The sequence below is a fragment of the Myxocyprinus asiaticus genome, chromosome 40 (genome assembly GCF_019703515.2).
Source record: "Myxocyprinus asiaticus isolate MX2 ecotype Aquarium Trade chromosome 40, UBuf_Myxa_2, whole genome shotgun sequence".
Taxonomy (NCBI): Eukaryota; Metazoa; Chordata; class Actinopteri; order Cypriniformes; family Catostomidae; genus Myxocyprinus; species Myxocyprinus asiaticus.
In genome coordinates, this window is record NC_059383.1 from 15,667,299 (window position 1) to 15,687,029 (window position 19,731).

The following is a 19,731-nucleotide window of genomic DNA, read 5'->3' on the forward strand; positions in this document are numbered from 1 at the left end:
TGTTGCTAACTTTAAAACTAGCGGGTTGATGTCCTGTGTCGCAAATCCAGTGACACTGGTAGTGACGATTCTCTCTGACCAATCAGTGATCTGCAGGGTTTTGACGTCACATTTAGTATTGGCTCGGCTCGCTTGGAACCTTGACCGAGGTGGTACTAAAAAAAGTATCAGGTACCAGGTGGAAATCCACAGTGGAAAACCCCCAAAAAGCGAGCAGAGTCGAGTCGAGTACAGCTGTACCGTGCAGTGGAAAAGCCCCATTTGTATGGATGAATTTAATTATCAAACTTTAAAGGGATTGTTCACCCAATAATGGAAATTATCTTATTTAATTATCTTCTCATGCCATCCCAGATGTGTATGACTTTCTTCAGCAGAACACAAATTAAGATTTTTAGAAAAATATCTCAGCTCTGTTGTTCTTCACAATGCAAGAGAATGGTGATCAGACCTTTGTAGCTCCAAAAATCACATAATGGAAACATAAAAGTAATCCATATGTCTCCAGTGTTTAAATCCATGTTTTTAGAAGCAATATAATAGGTGCGGGTGAGAAACAGAACAATATTTTAGTCCCTTTTTATTCTAATTCTCCATTTTATCTTTCATTTTCATAAGTGAAAGTAAAACTAAACAGGCACCACATGTAACTTTCAGATATAAAAGTGAAAGTGGAGATTTAGATTAAAAAAATATTTAAATATTGATCTCTTTCTCACCCACACCTTTTATAGGTTTCTAAAGACATGGATTTAACCACTGGAGTCTTACAGATTACTTTTATGTTTGCTTTATGTAATTTTTGTAGCTACAAAGGTCTGATCACCATTCACTTGCATTGCATGGACCTACAGAGCTGAAATATTCTTCTAAAAATCTTTGTTTTCAGCAGAAGAGAGAAAGTCATACACATCTGGGATGGCATGAGGGTGAGTAAATGATGAGAGAATTTTCATTTTTGGGTGAACTATCCCTTATTAAAAGTAAGTGAAACACCATCAATGATACAGTCTAACATTAACAGGTGTTTTACTCATTTACTGATGTGTGTGTGTGTGTGTGTGTGTGTGTGTGTGTGTGTGTGTGTGTGTGTGTGTGTTTGTGTGTGTGCACTCACTGTTCCGACCAGTCTTCAGAGATTACACAGAGCAGAATGAAATTATTCATGTCAAATTAGGTAAACGCATTAACTGTGCTCAATAAATGTGATGGCTTTAAACCTATTAATTCATAAACATTGGTACATATCTACATTTCTATATAGGTGAAAGGATTTACATTTTAGATGGTCTCAATATATTGATATTTTATGTTTCATTGTCAATGCAAACATCTGAAAATGTAGGTTTGCTAGTACCACACTTAACTAATATGTACAACACATTGTATGAATACCTATGAATATAATAACATGAAATAGCATGCATTCAGATTTTAGTCGTACCCCTCAAGTTTCTGCTGTAGAACAGTTAACTGATCCTTGAGTCTCTTGACCTCTCCTCTTCTACCATGGGTCTGTTCAACATTTTTGTGAAGGTATCTGCTCACAAAGAACAGTGAATTATCATTTCAAAAGCCTTATTAACACATTGAGCACATTGGGGCCAGTGATCAAGAAGACCTCTAACCTGTCCATATAGATCACTTGGGGAAACTCCAGTTTTTTATGTATTTTTTCTGGTCGCCCTAAAGACTGATTAAACTCAAATCTGGACAGCTCAAAGGTCAGTACTGGTGGCAGCTTAGAGAACCACCTCTGCAGACAAAAAATCACATACTTGAATTCATAAAAGCAACCAGTGTGAACATCATATTACTTTCTAATTAAATATGTACTGAAAGATGCTATCAATAAGAAAAACTCACCTCCCGACAGGAGGAAACTGTCTGATCTGAATGAAGGGACTCAATCTCTCCTTCAACCATAGCACCCTCCAAACATTCATCTAAGTTATTGAAGCCATTTACTTGGAGAGGGTATTGTCCAAATTGCTCAATGTTGGACACAATCTTTCCTGAACATAATTAAACAACTGTTATCAGTTGGTTTGAGAAGCACAGAATAAGAAAAAAAAAAAAAAGAAAAAAAATTGCATTCCTTCACCTTCATGAAGTCTCTCGGCCACAAACGTTCCATAAAACAGCTGCACCATTGGGTTGTTTTGTTTATCCTCTGGGTTACTGAAAATAACAGCTGACATGTTCTCGTTTTTTGGGACTAAAAATTTGCCAAGTACATTAGCTATCAAAGATAACATAGACTTTTGATTCTATAGCAAATACTACACGTATTAACATTTATTAATTAAACAATTAAACAAGTCCACTCACAACAATAAGGATTTTTTTTCTGGGCCAGTAGATTTTTACTTGCACTGCCACTTTAAAAATTTCATCAAACATTTTCAGATATAATGAAACATTTTTGTTTTATATAAACTTTAAGCTCTTTTTTAAAACTATAATGGAACTCTATGACAGTCATAAATTCATTACACAAAACACAACACATTTAGCTGAAAAACAATGGCATACTAATTATTTAATCTTTACAAGGGTCACAGTTTAGTTATGGTTACTGTATTTATAAACTTACTTTCCATTAGCAGCCAGTTGGAAAGCATCCTCTAGCCAGTCAAGCAACTTGTGTGTGAATTCACTGACATCCTAGAATAACCAAACTTAAAATAAACATCTGTGCCTAATTAGCAGGAGCACTCTGGCAGCTTTCTAAAGTGCTGTGAATGGAGAGCACTGAAGATATCTTTATTTAGTGCACCACTTGCAACTCTTAAGGACAGCTGTAAATTATATCAGTTAAATGATTTACCTGTTGTGCTTCACTGGTTCTAAATGCATCCCTGAGAAGCTCGACTGCTGCAGAGGGATCTACAAACCTACGGTTTGAGCCCACCATTAGTGCAAACAGACACCGCAACTCCTGCATGAAGGCAATGTTCCTTTTCTCCTGCAACAGAAATATAATCAACACAGTGGAATTTATGAAGATTTGCATGTAATGCTGAGGAACACTTGAATGAATGTGTCTAAACAGACAGAAGCCATTATTCCTCCATTAAACTTTATTTCTTGTCCATATCATACTTCATAAAGACTAAATGACACTCATGCTCATCTGGCAGATTACTCACTGAATGACTCTTGCATTTCTCCAGCACTCGCTCAGACAGGCAGTAGTTAAGCACCAGTCTACAGAAGACCGGCAGGTGGAACAGTGACTAAAAACGAGGAAAAAAGATTCTCATACACTACATTATTAATTGCAATGAATGCATTTGTGTCATTAATTATGTAATGAATTGTATTAATTGTATTCATGAGGCTATTGCCTTTTGCACATTTTAGCATCTTTCCCTCAACATACAATATCACTCTTGCCATTTTGCACACTTGTTTGCACACTGGCCAGCCCTACCGCTTTGCACATTTTATTATTCTATGCATTCAGTACTATTTCATATTCATAGTTATTACCATATATCAGGGGATTCTGCAACCTTTTTGACATGGAGTGCAATCTTTTATTTTCCTTGTCAATGGCTGTGCTGATGCCTAACCTCACCTGAATGAAGTCCCTCACCTGCATGCCAATGAATCTACAGTACATCTTGATGTAATCCTTCCTCATGATCATGCAGCATGTTTTCATGAGCTTAATGTGAAGCTAAACAATATTAATGTGTGGAGAGACTGCAGTATAGTCAACAGACTCGCACAGCACGTGCAAATTCGCGTATCAAGAGCCAATCAATTCAGGCAGCGCTTTTGGTGAATCACACCTTTGTGTTACATCTGGTAAGAAACTTAATTATGTTTTTACACTGAAACCTGTTTGAGTCAAAAGATTAGAGTCTCTAATGGTTACTTATGGTTTTGATTTGTGATTATTAATGACATCTGATAGCATTTAAAAATCTGACACTTGCTTTGTTCAACAAATAACAAAATAAGCATATACAGTATGCATTAAATTTCAGAATAAAATATATAAAAAGATAAAAGTATATTATAATTCTACCTCTATATGGACTGTGCAACAAAACGATGTACAAATATAAAAGGACAGTTTATTCCCACAACCCATCTTTATAAAATTTATAAATAATTCCCATCCATTACCTCTCCCACCATTAATCCCCTCAACCCACTCCAGGCTGTGAGATTGGAGTTCATCCAACACTGGACTTTGGCACATCACATACATGGTAATTTACACTACACAAATTCAGTATCCTTTGCAAAATACTGGGACTATGCACATTGTACATTACATACTGTACATGGACAGTCATACTACACTGATTGAGTATATATTGCACTTTACCATATTTGCACATTAATACTGTTTAATGACTTAATGCACTATTTGCTGCCTCCTACTTACATATAATTGTGTGTGTGTATATACAGCTCTGGAAAAAATGAAGAGACCACTGAAAAATTATCAGTTTCTCTGGATTTGCTATTTATAGGTACACTATATTGCCAAAAGTATTCGCTCATCTGCCTTTAGACGCTTATGAACTTAAGTGACATCCCATTCTTAATCCATAGGGTTTAATATGACGTCGGCCCACCCTTTGCAGCTATAACAGCTTCAACTCTTCTGGGAAGGCTTTCCACAAGGTTTAGGAGTGTGTTTATGGGAATTTTTGACCATTCTTCCAGAAGCGCATTTGTGAGGTCAGACACTGATGTTGGACGAGAAGGCCTGGCTCGCAGTCTTCACTCTAATTCATCCCAAAGGTGCTCTATCGGGTTGTGGTCAGGACTCTGTGCAGGCCAGTCAAGTTCTTCCACATCAAACTCGCTCATCCATGTCTTTATGGACCTTGCTTTGTGCACTGGTGCGCAGTCATGTTGGAACAGGAAGGGGCCATACCCAAACTGTTTCCACAAAGTTGGGAGCATGGAACTGTCCAAAATCTCTTGGTATGCTGAAGCATTCAGAGTTCCTTTCACTGGAACTAAGGGGCCAAGCCCAGCTCCTGAAAAACAACCCCACACCATAATCCCCCCTCCACCAAACTTCACAGTTGGCACAATGCAGTCAGACAAGTACCGTTCTCCTGGCAACCGCCAAACCCAGACTCGTCCATCAGATTGCCAGATGGAGAAGCGTGATTCGTCACTCCAGAGAATGTGTCTCCACTGCTCTAGAGTCCAGTGGCGGTGTGCTTTACACCACTGCATGCGACGCTTTGCATTGCACTTGGTGATGTATGGCTTGGATGCAGCTGCTCGGCCATGGAAACCCATTCCATGAAGCGCTCTACGCACTGTTCTTGAGCTAATCTGAAGGCCACATGAACTTTGGAGGTCTGTAGCGATTGACTCTGCAGAAAGTTGGCGACCTCTGCGCACCATGCGCCTCAGCATCCGCTGACCCCGCTCTGTCATTTTACATGGCCTACCACTTTGTGGCTGAGTTGCTGTCATTCCCAATCGCTTCCACTTTGTTATAATTCCACTGACAGTTGACTGTGGAATATTTTGTAGCGAGGAAATTTCACGACTGGACTTGTTGCACAGGTGGCATCCTATCACAGTACCACGCTGGAATTCACTGAGCTCTTGAGAGCGCCCCATTCTTTCACAAATGTTTGTAGAAGCAGTCTGCATGCCTAGGTGCTTCATTTTATACACCTGTGGCCATGGAAGTGATTGGAACACCTGAATTCAATTATTTGGATGGGTGAGCGAATACTTTTGGCAGTATGTGTTTGAGTAAAATGAAATTTTTTGTTTTATTCTATAAAGTACTGACAACATTTCTCCCAAATTCCAAATAAAAATATTGTCAGGATCTGTGATGATCTGGGGGTGCTTCAACAAGGCTGAAATCGGGCAGATTCGTCTGTGTGAAGGACGCATGAATCAAGCCATATTAAGTTATCCTGGAAGAAAACTTGCTTCCTTCTGCTCTGACAATGTTCCCCAAATCTGAGAACTAGTTTTTCCAGCAGGACAATGCTCCACACCACACAGCCAGATAAATCAAGGTGTGGATGGATGCCCCTGTCATGGCCAGCCCAATCTCCAGACCTGAACCCCATTGAAAACCTCTGAAATGTGATCAAGAGGAAGATGGATGTTCACAAGCCATCAAACAAAGCCGAGCTGCTTGAAATTTGCACCAGGAGTGGCATAAAGTCACCCAAGAGCAATGTGAAAGACTGGTAGAGAGCATGCAAGACGCATGAAAGCTGTGATTGAAAATCAGGGTTATTCCACCAAATATTGATTTCTGAACTCTTCCTAAGTTAAAACATTAGTATTGTACTGCATCTTTTTTGTTATTTTGACCAGTTTTCATTTTCTGAAAAAAATGCTCTAAATGACAATATTTTTATTTGGAATTTAGGAGAAATGTTGTCAGTACTTTATAGAATAAATATATTTTTTAAATTTTACTCAAACACATACCTATAAATAGTAAATCCAGAGAAACTGATAATTTTGCAGTGGTCTCTTAATTTTTTCCAGAGCTGTATATATATATACACAAGGCGGTGTGTGAAAAAAGCTCGGAGGATCATCAGAGACTCCAGCCACCCAAGCCATGGGCTGTTCTCACTGCTACCATCAGGTAGGTGGTATCGCAGCATCAGGACCCGCACCAGCCGACTCCATGACAGCTTCTTCCCCCAAGCAATCAGACTTCTGAACTCTTGATCTCCCACGATCAAAATACATCAGCACTGCACTTTATTACCCTTACTCTTATATCTCACACTGGACTGTCATAAATTATATTATTATTATATTATATTCTCTCTTAACAACTGACTATCAACCGACAGCCTGAATGTCAATACAGTACAATACTGTACATACTATATATACTACTATATATACTTTTTACATATTTTTTTTTATTTTTATTGAATAATGTGTATCTATATAGTGCGTATTGTATACTGTACAGTGTATGTTATTATTTGTATATTGTTGAGTGTAATTATGTGTATATCAGATGTTTAAATTGTGCTGTGTTAATTTGATGTTATTGTAAATTGGTACTGTCTCATCACTGTCACGACTGCTATGTTGATCGGAACTGCACCCAAGAATTTCACACACCATTGCACTTGTGTATATGGCTGTGTGACAATAAAGTGATTTGATTTGATTTGATTTGATTTGATATAGTGCATTCAGAAAGTATTCAGACCCCTTCATTCTTTTCACATTTTGTTATGTTGCTGCCTTATGCTAAAATGCTTTAAATTATTATTATTATTTTTCACATCAGTCTACACTCCATACCCAATAATGACAAAGCAAAAAACAGATTTTTGATAACTTTGCAAATGTATTAAAAATAAAAAACTGAAATATCACATTGACATAAGTATTCAGACCCTTTGCAATGACACGAAATTTAGCTCAGGTGCTTCTCTGAATCATCTTTGAGATGTTTCTACACTTTAATTGGAGTCCAACTGTGGCAAATTCAACAGATTGGACATGATTTGGAAAGGCACACACCTGTCTATATAAGGTCTCACAGCTGAAATGAACAATCGGGTGAGAAGGGACTTGATAAGAGAGGTAACCAAGAACCAAATGGTCACTCTGGTTGAGTTCCAGAGATCATGTGTGGAGATGGGGGAAACTTGCAGAAGGACAACCATCACTGCTACACTCCACCGATCTGGGCTTTATGAAAGAGTGGCCAGATGGAAGCCTCTCCTCGGTGCAAGACACATGAAAGCCTGCTTGGAATTTGCAAAAAAAAAAACAAAAAAAAAAAAACACCTAAAGTAATCTCAGACTATGAGAAACAAGATTCTCTGCTCTGATGAAACAAAGATTGAACTGTTTGGCCTCAGTTCCAAGCGTCATGTCTGGAGGAAACCAGGCACCGCTCATCACCTGTGCAATACCAACGGTGAACATAATGGTGGTAACATCATGCTGTGGGGGTGTTTTTCAGCGGCAGGGACTGGGGGACTGGTCAGGGTTGAAGGAAAGCTGAACGCAGCAAAATACAGAGATATCCTTAATAAAAACCTGGTCCAGAGTGCTCAGAACCTCAGAATTGGCCGAAGGTTCACCTTCCAGTAGGAAAATGACCATAAGCACACAACCAAGACAACGCAAGTGTGGCTTAGGGACAACTCTGTGCATGTCCTTGAGCGGCCCAGCCAGAGCCTGAACCAAATCAAACATATCTGGAGAGACCTGAAAATTGCTGTCAACTGACGGTCCCCATCCAACCTGACAGAGCTTGAGAGGATCTGCAGAGAAGAATGGCAGAAAATCCCCAAATCCAGGTGTGCAAAGCTTGTCGCATCAAACCCAAAAAGACTTGAGGCTGTAATCGCTGCCAAAGGTGCTTCAACTAAGTACTGAGTTAAGGGTTTGAATACTTATGTCAATGTGATCTTCACTGGCTGCCGGTTGATGCATGTATCAAATTCAAGGCTCTGATGCTGGCATACAGAACAGTCACTGGGTCTGCTCCAGCATACTGTAAGGCTGGCACCAGGATGTCTACACCCAAAAGGCGCCATTTCCGGTAAAAGTCAAAGAACTCTGCGAGAATCAACGCCATAGAACTCTCTCATAAAAGCTGAAATCTACACCTGAATATCACCACAGTGTGATAAATTGCAAATCACCTTGCTGCCCCCTCTTCTCTCTCTCCCCTTCTCCCATAGAACAGCTCAGGACCAATACAACGACACAAGATTTATATGTAAAAATATAACAAATACCATGAAAACAAGGAATGCAACTGTATGTGTTTGATATCATTTAAGAGGTCTCTGTGCGACTGGTATAGTGGTCTCTTTCCCATGTTGATAAAACTAATGGTAACAAGTTATAAGGTCTTTGCCAAATACTGCATAATTCTGGATGTCTATCCCCTCCTTGACCTACAATTTAAATGATCTCCTGTATGTTAACAAGGTTAAACCCCAGGAAGTCAAGAACCCATTCACCCCCAAATTCTCATTGTTCAAAGGATAATACCATTTGGTACACAACATTTATTCTGTCTGGGTATTTAAGGAAAGTTGGCAAGAAGCTTGGGGAATCTGTAAGCAGATCTTTCTTTGACTTTGTACCTCTTTTACAATACCTAAAATCATCTCTGCAGAGCTACGTTCCCACCAGAAGCCTGCGGTCAGCTAAGGAACGTCACCTTGTTGTACCAACACAAAGAGGCACTAAAACACTTTCCTGGACTTTCAGCTTCATTGTACCACATTGGTGGAATGACCTTCCCAGCTCCATTCGTGAAGCTGTCCATTCATGAAGATTATTTCTATCTATACTTTTTTCTATTATACTGTATACTACAGCAGAACATTAGATGGACACACAAAGTGAGAATTTCAGTGTACAGTGTAACTTGTTACCCTCCGCACATGACAATAAACAAACTTGAATTTGAACTGAAAACACAGACTGTATATCTGTACATTTCATGGATATAAATAAAAGGGATATTTACATACATTTTATCTTTTTAGTCGACATCATCTTACATTTAGCCACAAGGCACATTACAGTAAACTGCATTAAATATTTACAAAAGATGTTTTTGTTACTACTTATCTATATGCTATTTTAACATCAGGGTATACAGTGCACTGCTTAGGATATCATCAAAACAATGCTCTATATAATGAGCTCAGACATCTATCAATATCTATAAAGTCTAAAATTTCATCGCAGACATTTGAGAAGCCTCGCTAAATTCAGTCTAGAATAGCTATAATAAAATTAGAGCACTGAGATGCTTCTGCATTCGGGAATAAAAAACAGAAGCTCCACCTGATCTCTATTCTCCAGTCATTAGCAACACCGCTAATTTTATTTGCACAATATGGCCAGATTACATTGTAACATGTTAGATGAGAACACTTTAAGCAGTCTTTTCAGCAGTCCTTTATTTTAGAGTTTTATTTCCAAACAATCTGTTCAGCTGCTATAAGATTAATGAGCCTAACACGCTGCAATTAGCTTTAACAACACATTTATAAGCCATAAAAAATTGGTCCCAAAAATGAAGCTAACACACAAATAAGAGGAATATAATGAAGTGTCTTCTCTGCTCACCACCTCATTCTACTGAAAATGCTGACTAACAAAGATACATTTACGATTACAGACCCCATGAAATCAAAATTATAGTTTTGTTGCTTTTAATCCATGTGTGTTTGCTTTGAAGGTCTCTATATGCTAGTATACTCCTAAACATTCACAAAATTCACTTCAAGCTGATATATGCATTTTAAATTTACAATCTGTTTCTTCCGGGAAATTGAACCAAAAATATTGATGAATCATGTTGCACAACTCAGATATTTGTCCAATCAAGTGCTCTCAAGAATGAGAAAGTACCTTCCTCTGCAACCGACCAAAGTCTTTCTAGCAAGTCAGTCCATTGTCTGCCATCTCTGGAACGCTCCCGGGAGGCTATTTCCAGTCATGCCAGTGCAGCTTCTATCTACTTGAATGGGGGAGCACCGAAATCTCTAAAACTGCATGTCAAGCTTACGTTTAAATTACATATTTCAAATCAACAGTCAAATCTGACAACACCAGTATCATAAATTGTGCTTCTTTACCTCATATTACGCTAAAAAGCGCAATTTTCCCGGCTCGTATAGCTAATGCGCATGCGCGTTCTCGAGTTGATTGACAGACGATGCCTGTATCTAAAATGTGATTGGCTCTTTTACCTGTAAGGCGTGACTTCCTTTCTAAATCCGTTGACCGTTGGGCGCTAGAGCTCCTTGGGTGTTCCAATTTCTCCCATTCATTTTAATAGAAGTGGCCTGTCTCTCAAAAATAAATAGTCTCTGAACTGACTAGCAAGTAGCAAATCAACGATCATGTCTGTGACTTAACTAATGCCTTTTTGCTATAAAAAAATTTCCTGCTTTGACTTCCTGTTTCAATGGGGAATATGACAACACAGGACAGAAAACTGCAAAGGCCAAATGATTTCACGAGATCTTTAAGCAACCCACTCACCTGAATGACAGCACTGAACCAACAGGTATTTCCCACATTCCGGATGCCCACGGGCCAGTCCTCCTGTCGGATCCAGTCAGCAGGGCTGCAGCTCTCTCCAGACCCCTCACACCTCTTCTTCTTCATGCGAGCCGCATTCTCTTCAGCACTAACCTTGAGAGCCCTAGAGTATGAACAGCAGTGGGAAATGAAGTCTAAACTCGAATTTGATCATTGCTGCCAATTCATATGGATGTCTGAAATCAGGTGTATTCTTTAATTTCCACCAAAGCACTGTAGTATTGGAAGTGAACCTGTGAAGCTCAATCCTCTCTGCTTCAACCTGCTGTGACTCCTGTAGACTGAGCTCAATAGCAGTCTGCAGATCATCATTGGTAGGACCTGAGGACAAGCCAATGACAGTTACATGTGGATGGATAAAACAACCACATGACATGCATAAGACATATATCATAGATGGATAGTTCACACAAAAATAAAAATTCTGTCATCATTTACTCACCCTCATGTAGTTTCAAACCTGACTTTCTTTCTTTCTTGGAACACAAAAGGAGATGTTTGGCAGAATGTTAGCCTCAGTCACCCTTCACTTTCATTGCATCTGTTACATATAATGAAAGTGCATGGTGACTAAGGCTAATGTTCTGCCTACACAAAAATGTGCTTCATGTGGTAATATCTAAATTAATTGGTTTCATTAAAATCAGAAATATTATTTAACATTAGGGCTGTCACGATTAATTGATTGAATTTGATTACTCAATTAAAAAAAATAATCGATTACATAATTGCCGAATCGACAAATCGAAAATAAGGCAGAAGTGATGCGAACACATAACGATTAGTTTTGAAAAACAATGCAGGACCTAAAAAAGCCATAATATCACTTCAGCAACAGCACTTGAAAATATGATATCCAGTATTCACAGACCTGCTGAACACAGCACGGTAAGTTCAGACTGCATGCGATTTGCGGTGCTGTGTCCGAATGCGTGAGAGAAGTTAAGCTTTTTGTTGTTGCGCGGGACACGCTGAACTCAGTGGGAAATAAACACATTGGAATGCAATCTAAACCTATTTATCTACACAATTGTTTGCAATATAGGCTTTTATAAAGCAATATAATATAATGTGACAAAATGTGACAAAAAAGACGGCCTTCAGACTTGATTAAAGTTAAAGACGCAGTTACGGATGCACAAACACATTCTGTTCAATAAATCTGACTGAATCCAGAAGATCTAAGAAAGTTATTTTCATCAAATTATTGTTTGAGTTATGTTCTGTGTAAATTAATTACAGTTTGAATGTAAATGTGATCTTCCTCCTCATGTAAATTTGATTTTGTGATGATTATGTTTAATAAATAGATCGCAGTGCCCCACTACCGACAAATATTTGATAGTTTATGGCCATTATTACAGGTAAAACTCAATGTGGGAATCCAGAGAACTTTATATACTGAATAAAACCGCAGGTCTGTATGCTTTAAGTCAAAGCTCAACGAAAGCTCAATAAACAAGATTGGTGGGCAGACATTGTTTCTGAAAAGATAAAATATTTTATATTTTAAAATATAAAATATATATTTTCCCATATTTGAGTTTTAAAACTAAAATGGATAGATCATGTTGAACTAGTTAAAGAAAAAAGCAGATCTTGCATTTAAAAAAAGTGGGCACACCTGGAGAAGCCAATCTCTTTCAGCTGAATTATTTAAAGGTGCAATATGTAACAGTTTTCATGTAATATTCGCCTTTTTTGCCAAAGTGTGAACAGCTTGTAATGTAACTTAAAAAATTAGCCTTTCCCGGACTTCCTAGGTTGCCTATTAAAGCCTGTAGACTGATTTTCATGTGAAGGGAGTGGGTCGGTTTTGCCGGGAAAATCCAAAGGATGTGTATGCGCGCTCCCAAGAGCCTTGCCTCAGTGATTCTCTTCCGCTATTCAACAGCGACAACAAACTGCAACACTAGGTAACGTTATCTAAGAGATGGAATCCAGCAAACGTCCGGCTCCCAGCACAACACTGACTCTTACACAAACTAAGCCAAAAACAAAACAAAAAAACATTTATTTACTGAATCCCGTCTGGCTAAGCGGGAACGTGATCGAGCTAAAACTAGAGTGAACATCGGCAGGGCATTTGATTCCTGGAGGGACCTTCGTTCGGTTTTGGGGCTCAAAACCGACCCTGAATTGGCGTTCTTCTGATTGGACAAGTAAGCTTACATAACTACAAAGCATGTGAAATATAGTGCCATAAGGATTGATCTGTGTCATTTTTGCCTGCTAACACTGACGAATTGCAAGCTACCTTGCTTCATAACTTTCAAATAATTTCAACGATCTTCTCTTTATACTAAAAGTCAGGTATACAGGATAAATGTAATCAAATACACTGGTTTCTTATTCATTGACATACAAAACATACAATAGTGCAACATAACTGCAGTGCAACAGTAAATTGTCTGGTATAGTTTGGTTGTATGTAGCTGTATGTGTGTATCACAATAAGTAGTTTTAATTTAGTCTCAAAGTTTGTAGTAAAACAATCATAACTGTGTAATTTTAATTATGCTACCTCATCTGTCAGCATGATGCCGGTGAATCACATTCAGTCTCTTTGTACGTTACGTCATTGTTTTGGCTGAAGCTCGCTCACTCGCTCTCGTCCCTATGGAGTGTGTGCACGAGCACGAGCAACAGGTAGCTGGCTGCAGTTCACTTAATGGCCACAGGTGTCATTAATAACAAGGGTTTCTGAATATTCCATACTGCACCTTTAAATTTTTTTATATTATAGATCTGCTTTGGGTGTCTGTGGGCTTTAGATATTGTTTGCACAATTGTTTTGTTGTTGTTATTCAATCATAAAACATCAAAACTTAGGCTAATGAATGCATTTTAGCCAAACGTGACTTCAACTTAATGCAATCTGAGTTATTAAATATTTTTTCCAATTACTCGATTAATCATCAGAATAATTATTAGATTACTTGATTACAAAAATAATTGATAGTGACAGACCTATTTAACGTCAATAAATCAACCTACTGTAATTAAATTAGGTTACACCAACAAATCAAATTTTAAGTGTTAGATTTATTAAAAATAGCTCTGTAACAATTGTAGGTACCACTGTTTAATAATAATATCTCCTTTTGTGTTCCAGAGAAGAAAGAAAGTCATACAGGTTTGGAACAACAGGTGAGAAAATGATTGCAACATTTTTATTTTTGGATGAACTATGCCTTTAATATAATATTTGATACACAGGTAAATAAATCTGATTTTAGAGAGAAAATGTGATGACATGAAAATCTTTTTATGTTGACAGTCTTCTGTATATCTGTCTTCCCAAAGGATGTAACCATGTTCATGTTCAATACTGGGTGAACTAAATGTTAAATTTTAAGAATCAGCCCACCGTTCTGTGTATTAGAGGTCTGTCTCTCATTGTTGACTTTAGTGGGTTCTTCGGGCATGTGCTCCTCCTCTGGGACCTGAGTGGTCAGTAGCCCGATGGCATGGCTGATGTCACCTTGGCTTGCCTGGATAAAGAAGGAAAGCATTGTTGCAATTAGTCATTACTACTAAAATATAAAACAATATCATTATGCCAGATTCTGGCCAGTCCAGAACAGAGTTCTCGGACAGAGTCATTTGTTTTGCTTGAGTGTCTCCTGAAGCACATGTTTGAGTACCATAACTAGATTACCCGAACCTCACTGTTGGATGTAAGGGAACCTTTGCTCATGGTATGATTTACATATTTACAAACATTTGTCTGGCTTATGTTCTATTTATAGCTGTGTCAGTGTTATTACATCTGTTGCTTGTGTTATAAATACATGGATAAGTGCTGCTGTAGTGAACATACGTTCAGGGCGCTCTGGAGAACCTGCAGATCCTGAATGCCAGTGATCTCTTTGAGCTGGTAAATCAGCATTTGGCTCTGCAAAAGACATGCAAACATCCTGTTGTTAATTTCCATTCATCAGAAATGAAAATGCTTGCCCCAGGCATATTGACAATACCTCTGTTTGTGACAAGTTAACAAGATTCAACTTGAGCAATTAACCGCTCAATAACAAGATCCGTTCCAGAAAAAAAGAGGAGGTGTGAACTGATTAGTTAAAATCAAGAATATGACATGAGATGCAATTTGCACTTGGATTTATCTTCCAACATTCATAACTTCTGACTCAGATGTGAAACCTGTGTGGGGTGAAGTAAAGGAGCTGGTTTGATCTACATTTATGCAAAAAAAAAAAAAAAAAAAAAAAAAGGGCAAAGCCCAACACATTTGAAACCCACATATCCTTCGCTGTCTCAGATTTGAATTTACATCTGTTTATATACAGTACGTATGAAAATAGGCTCTGGAATAGGTGGCATGTAAACATTTAAAACGTCTGTGGCCCGAATGAGAAATGCAGGAGCCTGAGGAACTATATAAAGCAACTGTGACAGCAGGTAAGAATGTCGGTATGGACGTGAAGGCAGCCAGACACCCCAGACTGGGAGCAGGAGACATATATGGTGAGCTCGAGGCCTGTGAGCGCGCGCTCAAAGCTCTATTTTAGGCCCTCGACACAGATAACGACTCTGTTTATCGTGGTGCATTATTGAGTGGCACAAGCAAACAAAAATATACATAATAATTCCTAGGTTTCATTCAGAAAACAAGGCATAGGCAAAAAAATAAAAAAATAAAATAAAATAAAATAAAATAAAAAATGGTCTAGCCTATTACAAAGTTAAAAGAATGTAAATGTTAGCCGTATTAAAATTATTAACATTACTGAAAGATGTACACACAACTTTTATTACAGATTGTCATGTAAATATGACAGTTTTGCTAGTCAGAGTCAGAAAAAAAAATCCTGTTAAAGTTAACTTTTTAATTAAAGCACATAACACAACTCCCAACATGTAGGTGACTGCTGTCTTGCGTGTCTTTATCTCATAAATACACTCCTTGTCAGACAATACACACGTCGCTCACCGAGTTTGCAGACTTTTCTCCATGTTCAAAATCCTGATCAACTCTCATGGCAGCGCTTTTTGCCCTAGTTCTCCAGATTCCTTCGCCCTGACTCCAGAGTGTGACCTCCACACAAACCCACACAAGCGCTGCGCGAGGACAAGCGCTCTCTCAAGCGCGCGCTGGGAACCGTCGCGTGCGCGCTTGGTGAACATTAATCAAGAAACATTAAAAGGAAGAGAAGTTCTCGATGTGAACCAGGGTAAGAAATTAAGGGGGGCTCAAGGGCAAAAATCAACTGAAAGTGACAAAAAATGCCCCCGAAATTTAAAATATATCCAATGATGAATTCCTCTTTTAAGGCCTAATTATAGTCTACACATTATATACCCTAAAGTATGAGTTGGTGTTGCTTAAATTGTATGGCGGTAATACATTCTCAATCTAGTAATTCATATTTGTGTTATCGATGATTGCATTTAAGTAAAGGATAACACCTTATAACACATTTTTATTAAGTTGGCAAAACATTCCCAATTAAGTAGGCTACAAAATGCCCCTGATTTTCAAAATCTTTCCGCCATTTTATTTCTTTTTATGGTTAGGTAATAACTTTTGTAAGGAAACATGAATAAAAATAGGATTTAAAAATATATATATATATATATTTTTACACACACACACACACACACACACACACACACACACATATACACATATATATATATATATATATATATATATATATATATATATATATATATATATATATATATATATATATATGTGAATATATTATACAAAAAGTTTTATGGTGCCTCAAAATAAGTTATAATAATTATAAAAAATAAACTGTATTTTATCAGTTGTATCCAAGGGGTTGGTGGCCTACGCTGCTGAAGGAAAAAAAAAAATAATAATAATAATAATAAAATGTGAGGATCAGTCTAAGCTGGTTTGTTGGTACTAGCTGGTTTAAGATGGTCTTGCATCCTGGTCAAGCTGGCCTAGCTTGTCGAGCGCCTGGCCAAGCTGGTGCTCAGCTGGTTTAGACAACTGAAAAGTGGCCTAAACCAGCCAAAATATCAGCTTTCCCAGACTGGGAGACAAGCAAACACTGGTTTAAGTATTTATTGTGTACTAATAAACAGTAAGTATATTCTTTTAGTCTAGACTTGTTGCAGTTTGATAGAAAAGCCTACTGTACATGATAACAATTTAAGGATGCCTTTTAGAACACCTGTTGAAAACACAAGGAAACTTGTGTAATGCATTTTGTGTGATCTTATCACTGTCGCTACATTATATCACACTTAGTTTATGTATTTGGATACTGTCAAAGACTTCTTGATAAAGAATGTCATCACCATGACATGTAGATAAAGAGTCTATAAATAGCAGTTACAATGTTCACAGGTTTACCCATTTATTTATTTATTGTCTCATTCGGGCTGTAGAAAAACAGCTTTACAAAATCCTGCTCAATATGAGTGATAATAGATGATTGAATTATATCCCATTATCCTCTAGAACTCCACTATACTCCTTTGGGTCCATGAGTTGAGAAGACAGAGGACACATCCTATTTACCATACCCAGATCTTCTTACCAACATAATGGAATATCAATATGCTAGAGTGGAGAGCAACTTGCCACTGTGCATTTGTTGCAGTCATGTGTATGACAACCTTCCTGATGCTGCATTGCATTTTTGCCTCTAATATAAGGCACTTTGTAACAGGGTAAAGTTTTAAAAGCTGGGAAAGGACGTGTGGAAAGTGATTTGGATAAGGTTGCATTTTGTTTTCTAAAGCAGATCCTGGAATTTAATTAGCAGAATGAGTCCTGTCCTCTTGCTGTCTTTGTTGCTGTCAGGTAATTCCAATGTTTTCTTACTGTTTTTATTGTATTAATTATACAATCTTTCAATTATAGTTATATGCATTACTTTTAATATTGAAGATGTGACAGCTTATAAAACGAAAAACATTTTAAAACTGTAAATTGCCACCTATCAATGCTGTGGATTCTATATTGTGATCTTAATGGGATGATTAATGTTATTAAATTTTGTATGGTGCAAAAGAGGACTATTAATTATACAGTATCTTAACAAATCAAGTGAGATTTTGCTATATGCATGCCTCAGTTATTCCTCAGGCTGAGCTGGTTTTGGAGAAACCAAAGAGATCTGCTCTAAATCAACTCACCAGCTTACTGCTCTGCAAATATGACTGTGGAGATCGGCCTGTCCAAAACTGGACCAAACCAACAGCCATCTACCTTGACCTCATAATCGAATCTGTCCTAGATGTGGTATGTAGCTTCCTCTGCATTTCAGCTTTTAGAGTGATGCTATATATTTCTTATATGGTCGTATGGTGTAATTGTTTTTTTCCCTCCATAATAAATAATAAAAATAACACTTAAGCAATATATATATGTATATGTGTGTGTATATATACACTATATTGCCAAAAGTATTCGCTCATCTGCCTTTAGACGCATATGAACTTAAGTGACATCCCATTCTTAATCCATAGGGTTTAATATGACGTTGGCCCACCCTTTGCAGCTATAACAGCTTCAACTCTTCTGGGAAGGCTTTCCACAAGGTTTAGGAGTGTGTTTATGGGAATTTTTGACCATTCTTCCAGAAGCGCATTTGTGAGGTCAGACACTGATGTTGGACGAGAAGGCCTGGCTCGCAGTCTTCGCTCTAATTCATCCCAAAGGTGCTCTATCGGGTTGTGGTCAGGACTCTGTGCAGGCCAGTCAAGTTCTTCCACACCAAACTCGCTCATCCATGTCTTTATGGACCTTGCTTTGTGCACTGGTGCGCAGTCATGTTGGAACAGGAAGGGGCCATCCCCAAACTGTTCCCACAAAGTTGGGAGCATGGAATTGTCCAAAATCTCTTGGTATGCTGAAGCATTCAAAGTTCCTTTCACTGGAACTAAGGGGCCAAGCCCAGCTCCTGAAAAACAACCCCACACCATAATCCCTCCTCCACCAAACTTCACAGTTGGCACAATGCAGTCAGACAAGTACCGTTCTCCTGGCAACCGCCAAACCCAGATTCATCCATCAGATTGCCAAATGGAGAAGCGTGATTCGTCACTCCAGAGAACGCGTCTCCACTGCTCTAGAGTCCAGTGGCGGCGTGCTTTACACCACTGCATCCGACGCTTTGCTTTGCACTTGGTGATGTATGGCTTGGATGCAGCTGCTCGGCCATGGAAACCCATTCCATGAAGCTCTCTACGCACTGTTCTTGAGCTAATCTGAAAGCCACATGAACTTTGGAGGTCTGTAGCGATTGACTCTGCAGAAAGTTGGTGACCTCTGCGCACCATGCGCCTCAGCATCTGCTGACCCCGCTCTGTCATTTTACGTGGCCTACCACTTCGTGGCTGAGTTGCTGTCATTCCCAATCGCTTCCACTTTGTTATAATACCACTGACAGTTGACTGTGGAATATTTAGTAGCGAGGAAATTTCACGACTGGACTTGTTGCACAGGTGGCATCCTATCACAGTACCACGCTGGAATTCACTGAGCTCCTGAGAGCGGCCCATTCTTTCACAAATGTTTGTAGAAGCAGTCTGCATGCCTAGGTGCTTCATTTTATACACCTGTGGCCATAGAAGTGATTGGAACACCTGAATTCAATTATTTTGATGGGTGAGTGAATACTTTTGGCAATATAGTGTGTATATATATAT

The 19,731-nt window shown here is 38.4% G+C and overlaps 1 protein-coding gene across 2 annotated transcripts in view; it reads right to left on the bottom strand.

Annotated features, from left to right (window-relative positions):
• The window catches only part of LOC127431363 (ubiquitin carboxyl-terminal hydrolase 28-like), a 36,214-nt gene extending 20,033 nt beyond the window's left edge, over window positions 1-16,181 (bottom strand). For both annotated transcript variants that reach the window (XM_051681781.1, XM_051681780.1), the window contains exons 1-12: window positions 16,028-16,181; window positions 14,900-14,974; window positions 14,447-14,570; window positions 11,310-11,397; window positions 11,017-11,179; window positions 3,153-3,239; window positions 2,831-2,968; window positions 2,597-2,667; window positions 2,105-2,181; window positions 1,867-2,015; window positions 1,629-1,756; window positions 1,445-1,540 (exon numbers count right to left, since the gene is read on the bottom strand). In XM_051681781.1, coding sequence (XP_051537741.1) covers window positions 1,445-1,540; window positions 1,629-1,756; window positions 1,867-2,015; window positions 2,105-2,181; window positions 2,597-2,667; window positions 2,831-2,968; window positions 3,153-3,239; window positions 11,017-11,179; window positions 11,310-11,397; window positions 14,447-14,570; window positions 14,900-14,974; window positions 16,028-16,075 — 1,244 coding nt within the window. In that variant the 5' untranslated portion in view covers window positions 16,076-16,181. The remainder of the gene's footprint in view (window positions 1-1,444; window positions 1,541-1,628; window positions 1,757-1,866; window positions 2,016-2,104; window positions 2,182-2,596; window positions 2,668-2,830; window positions 2,969-3,152; window positions 3,240-11,016; window positions 11,180-11,309; window positions 11,398-14,446; window positions 14,571-14,899; window positions 14,975-16,027) is intronic.
• Between the last annotated feature and the right edge of the window lie 3,550 nt (window positions 16,182-19,731).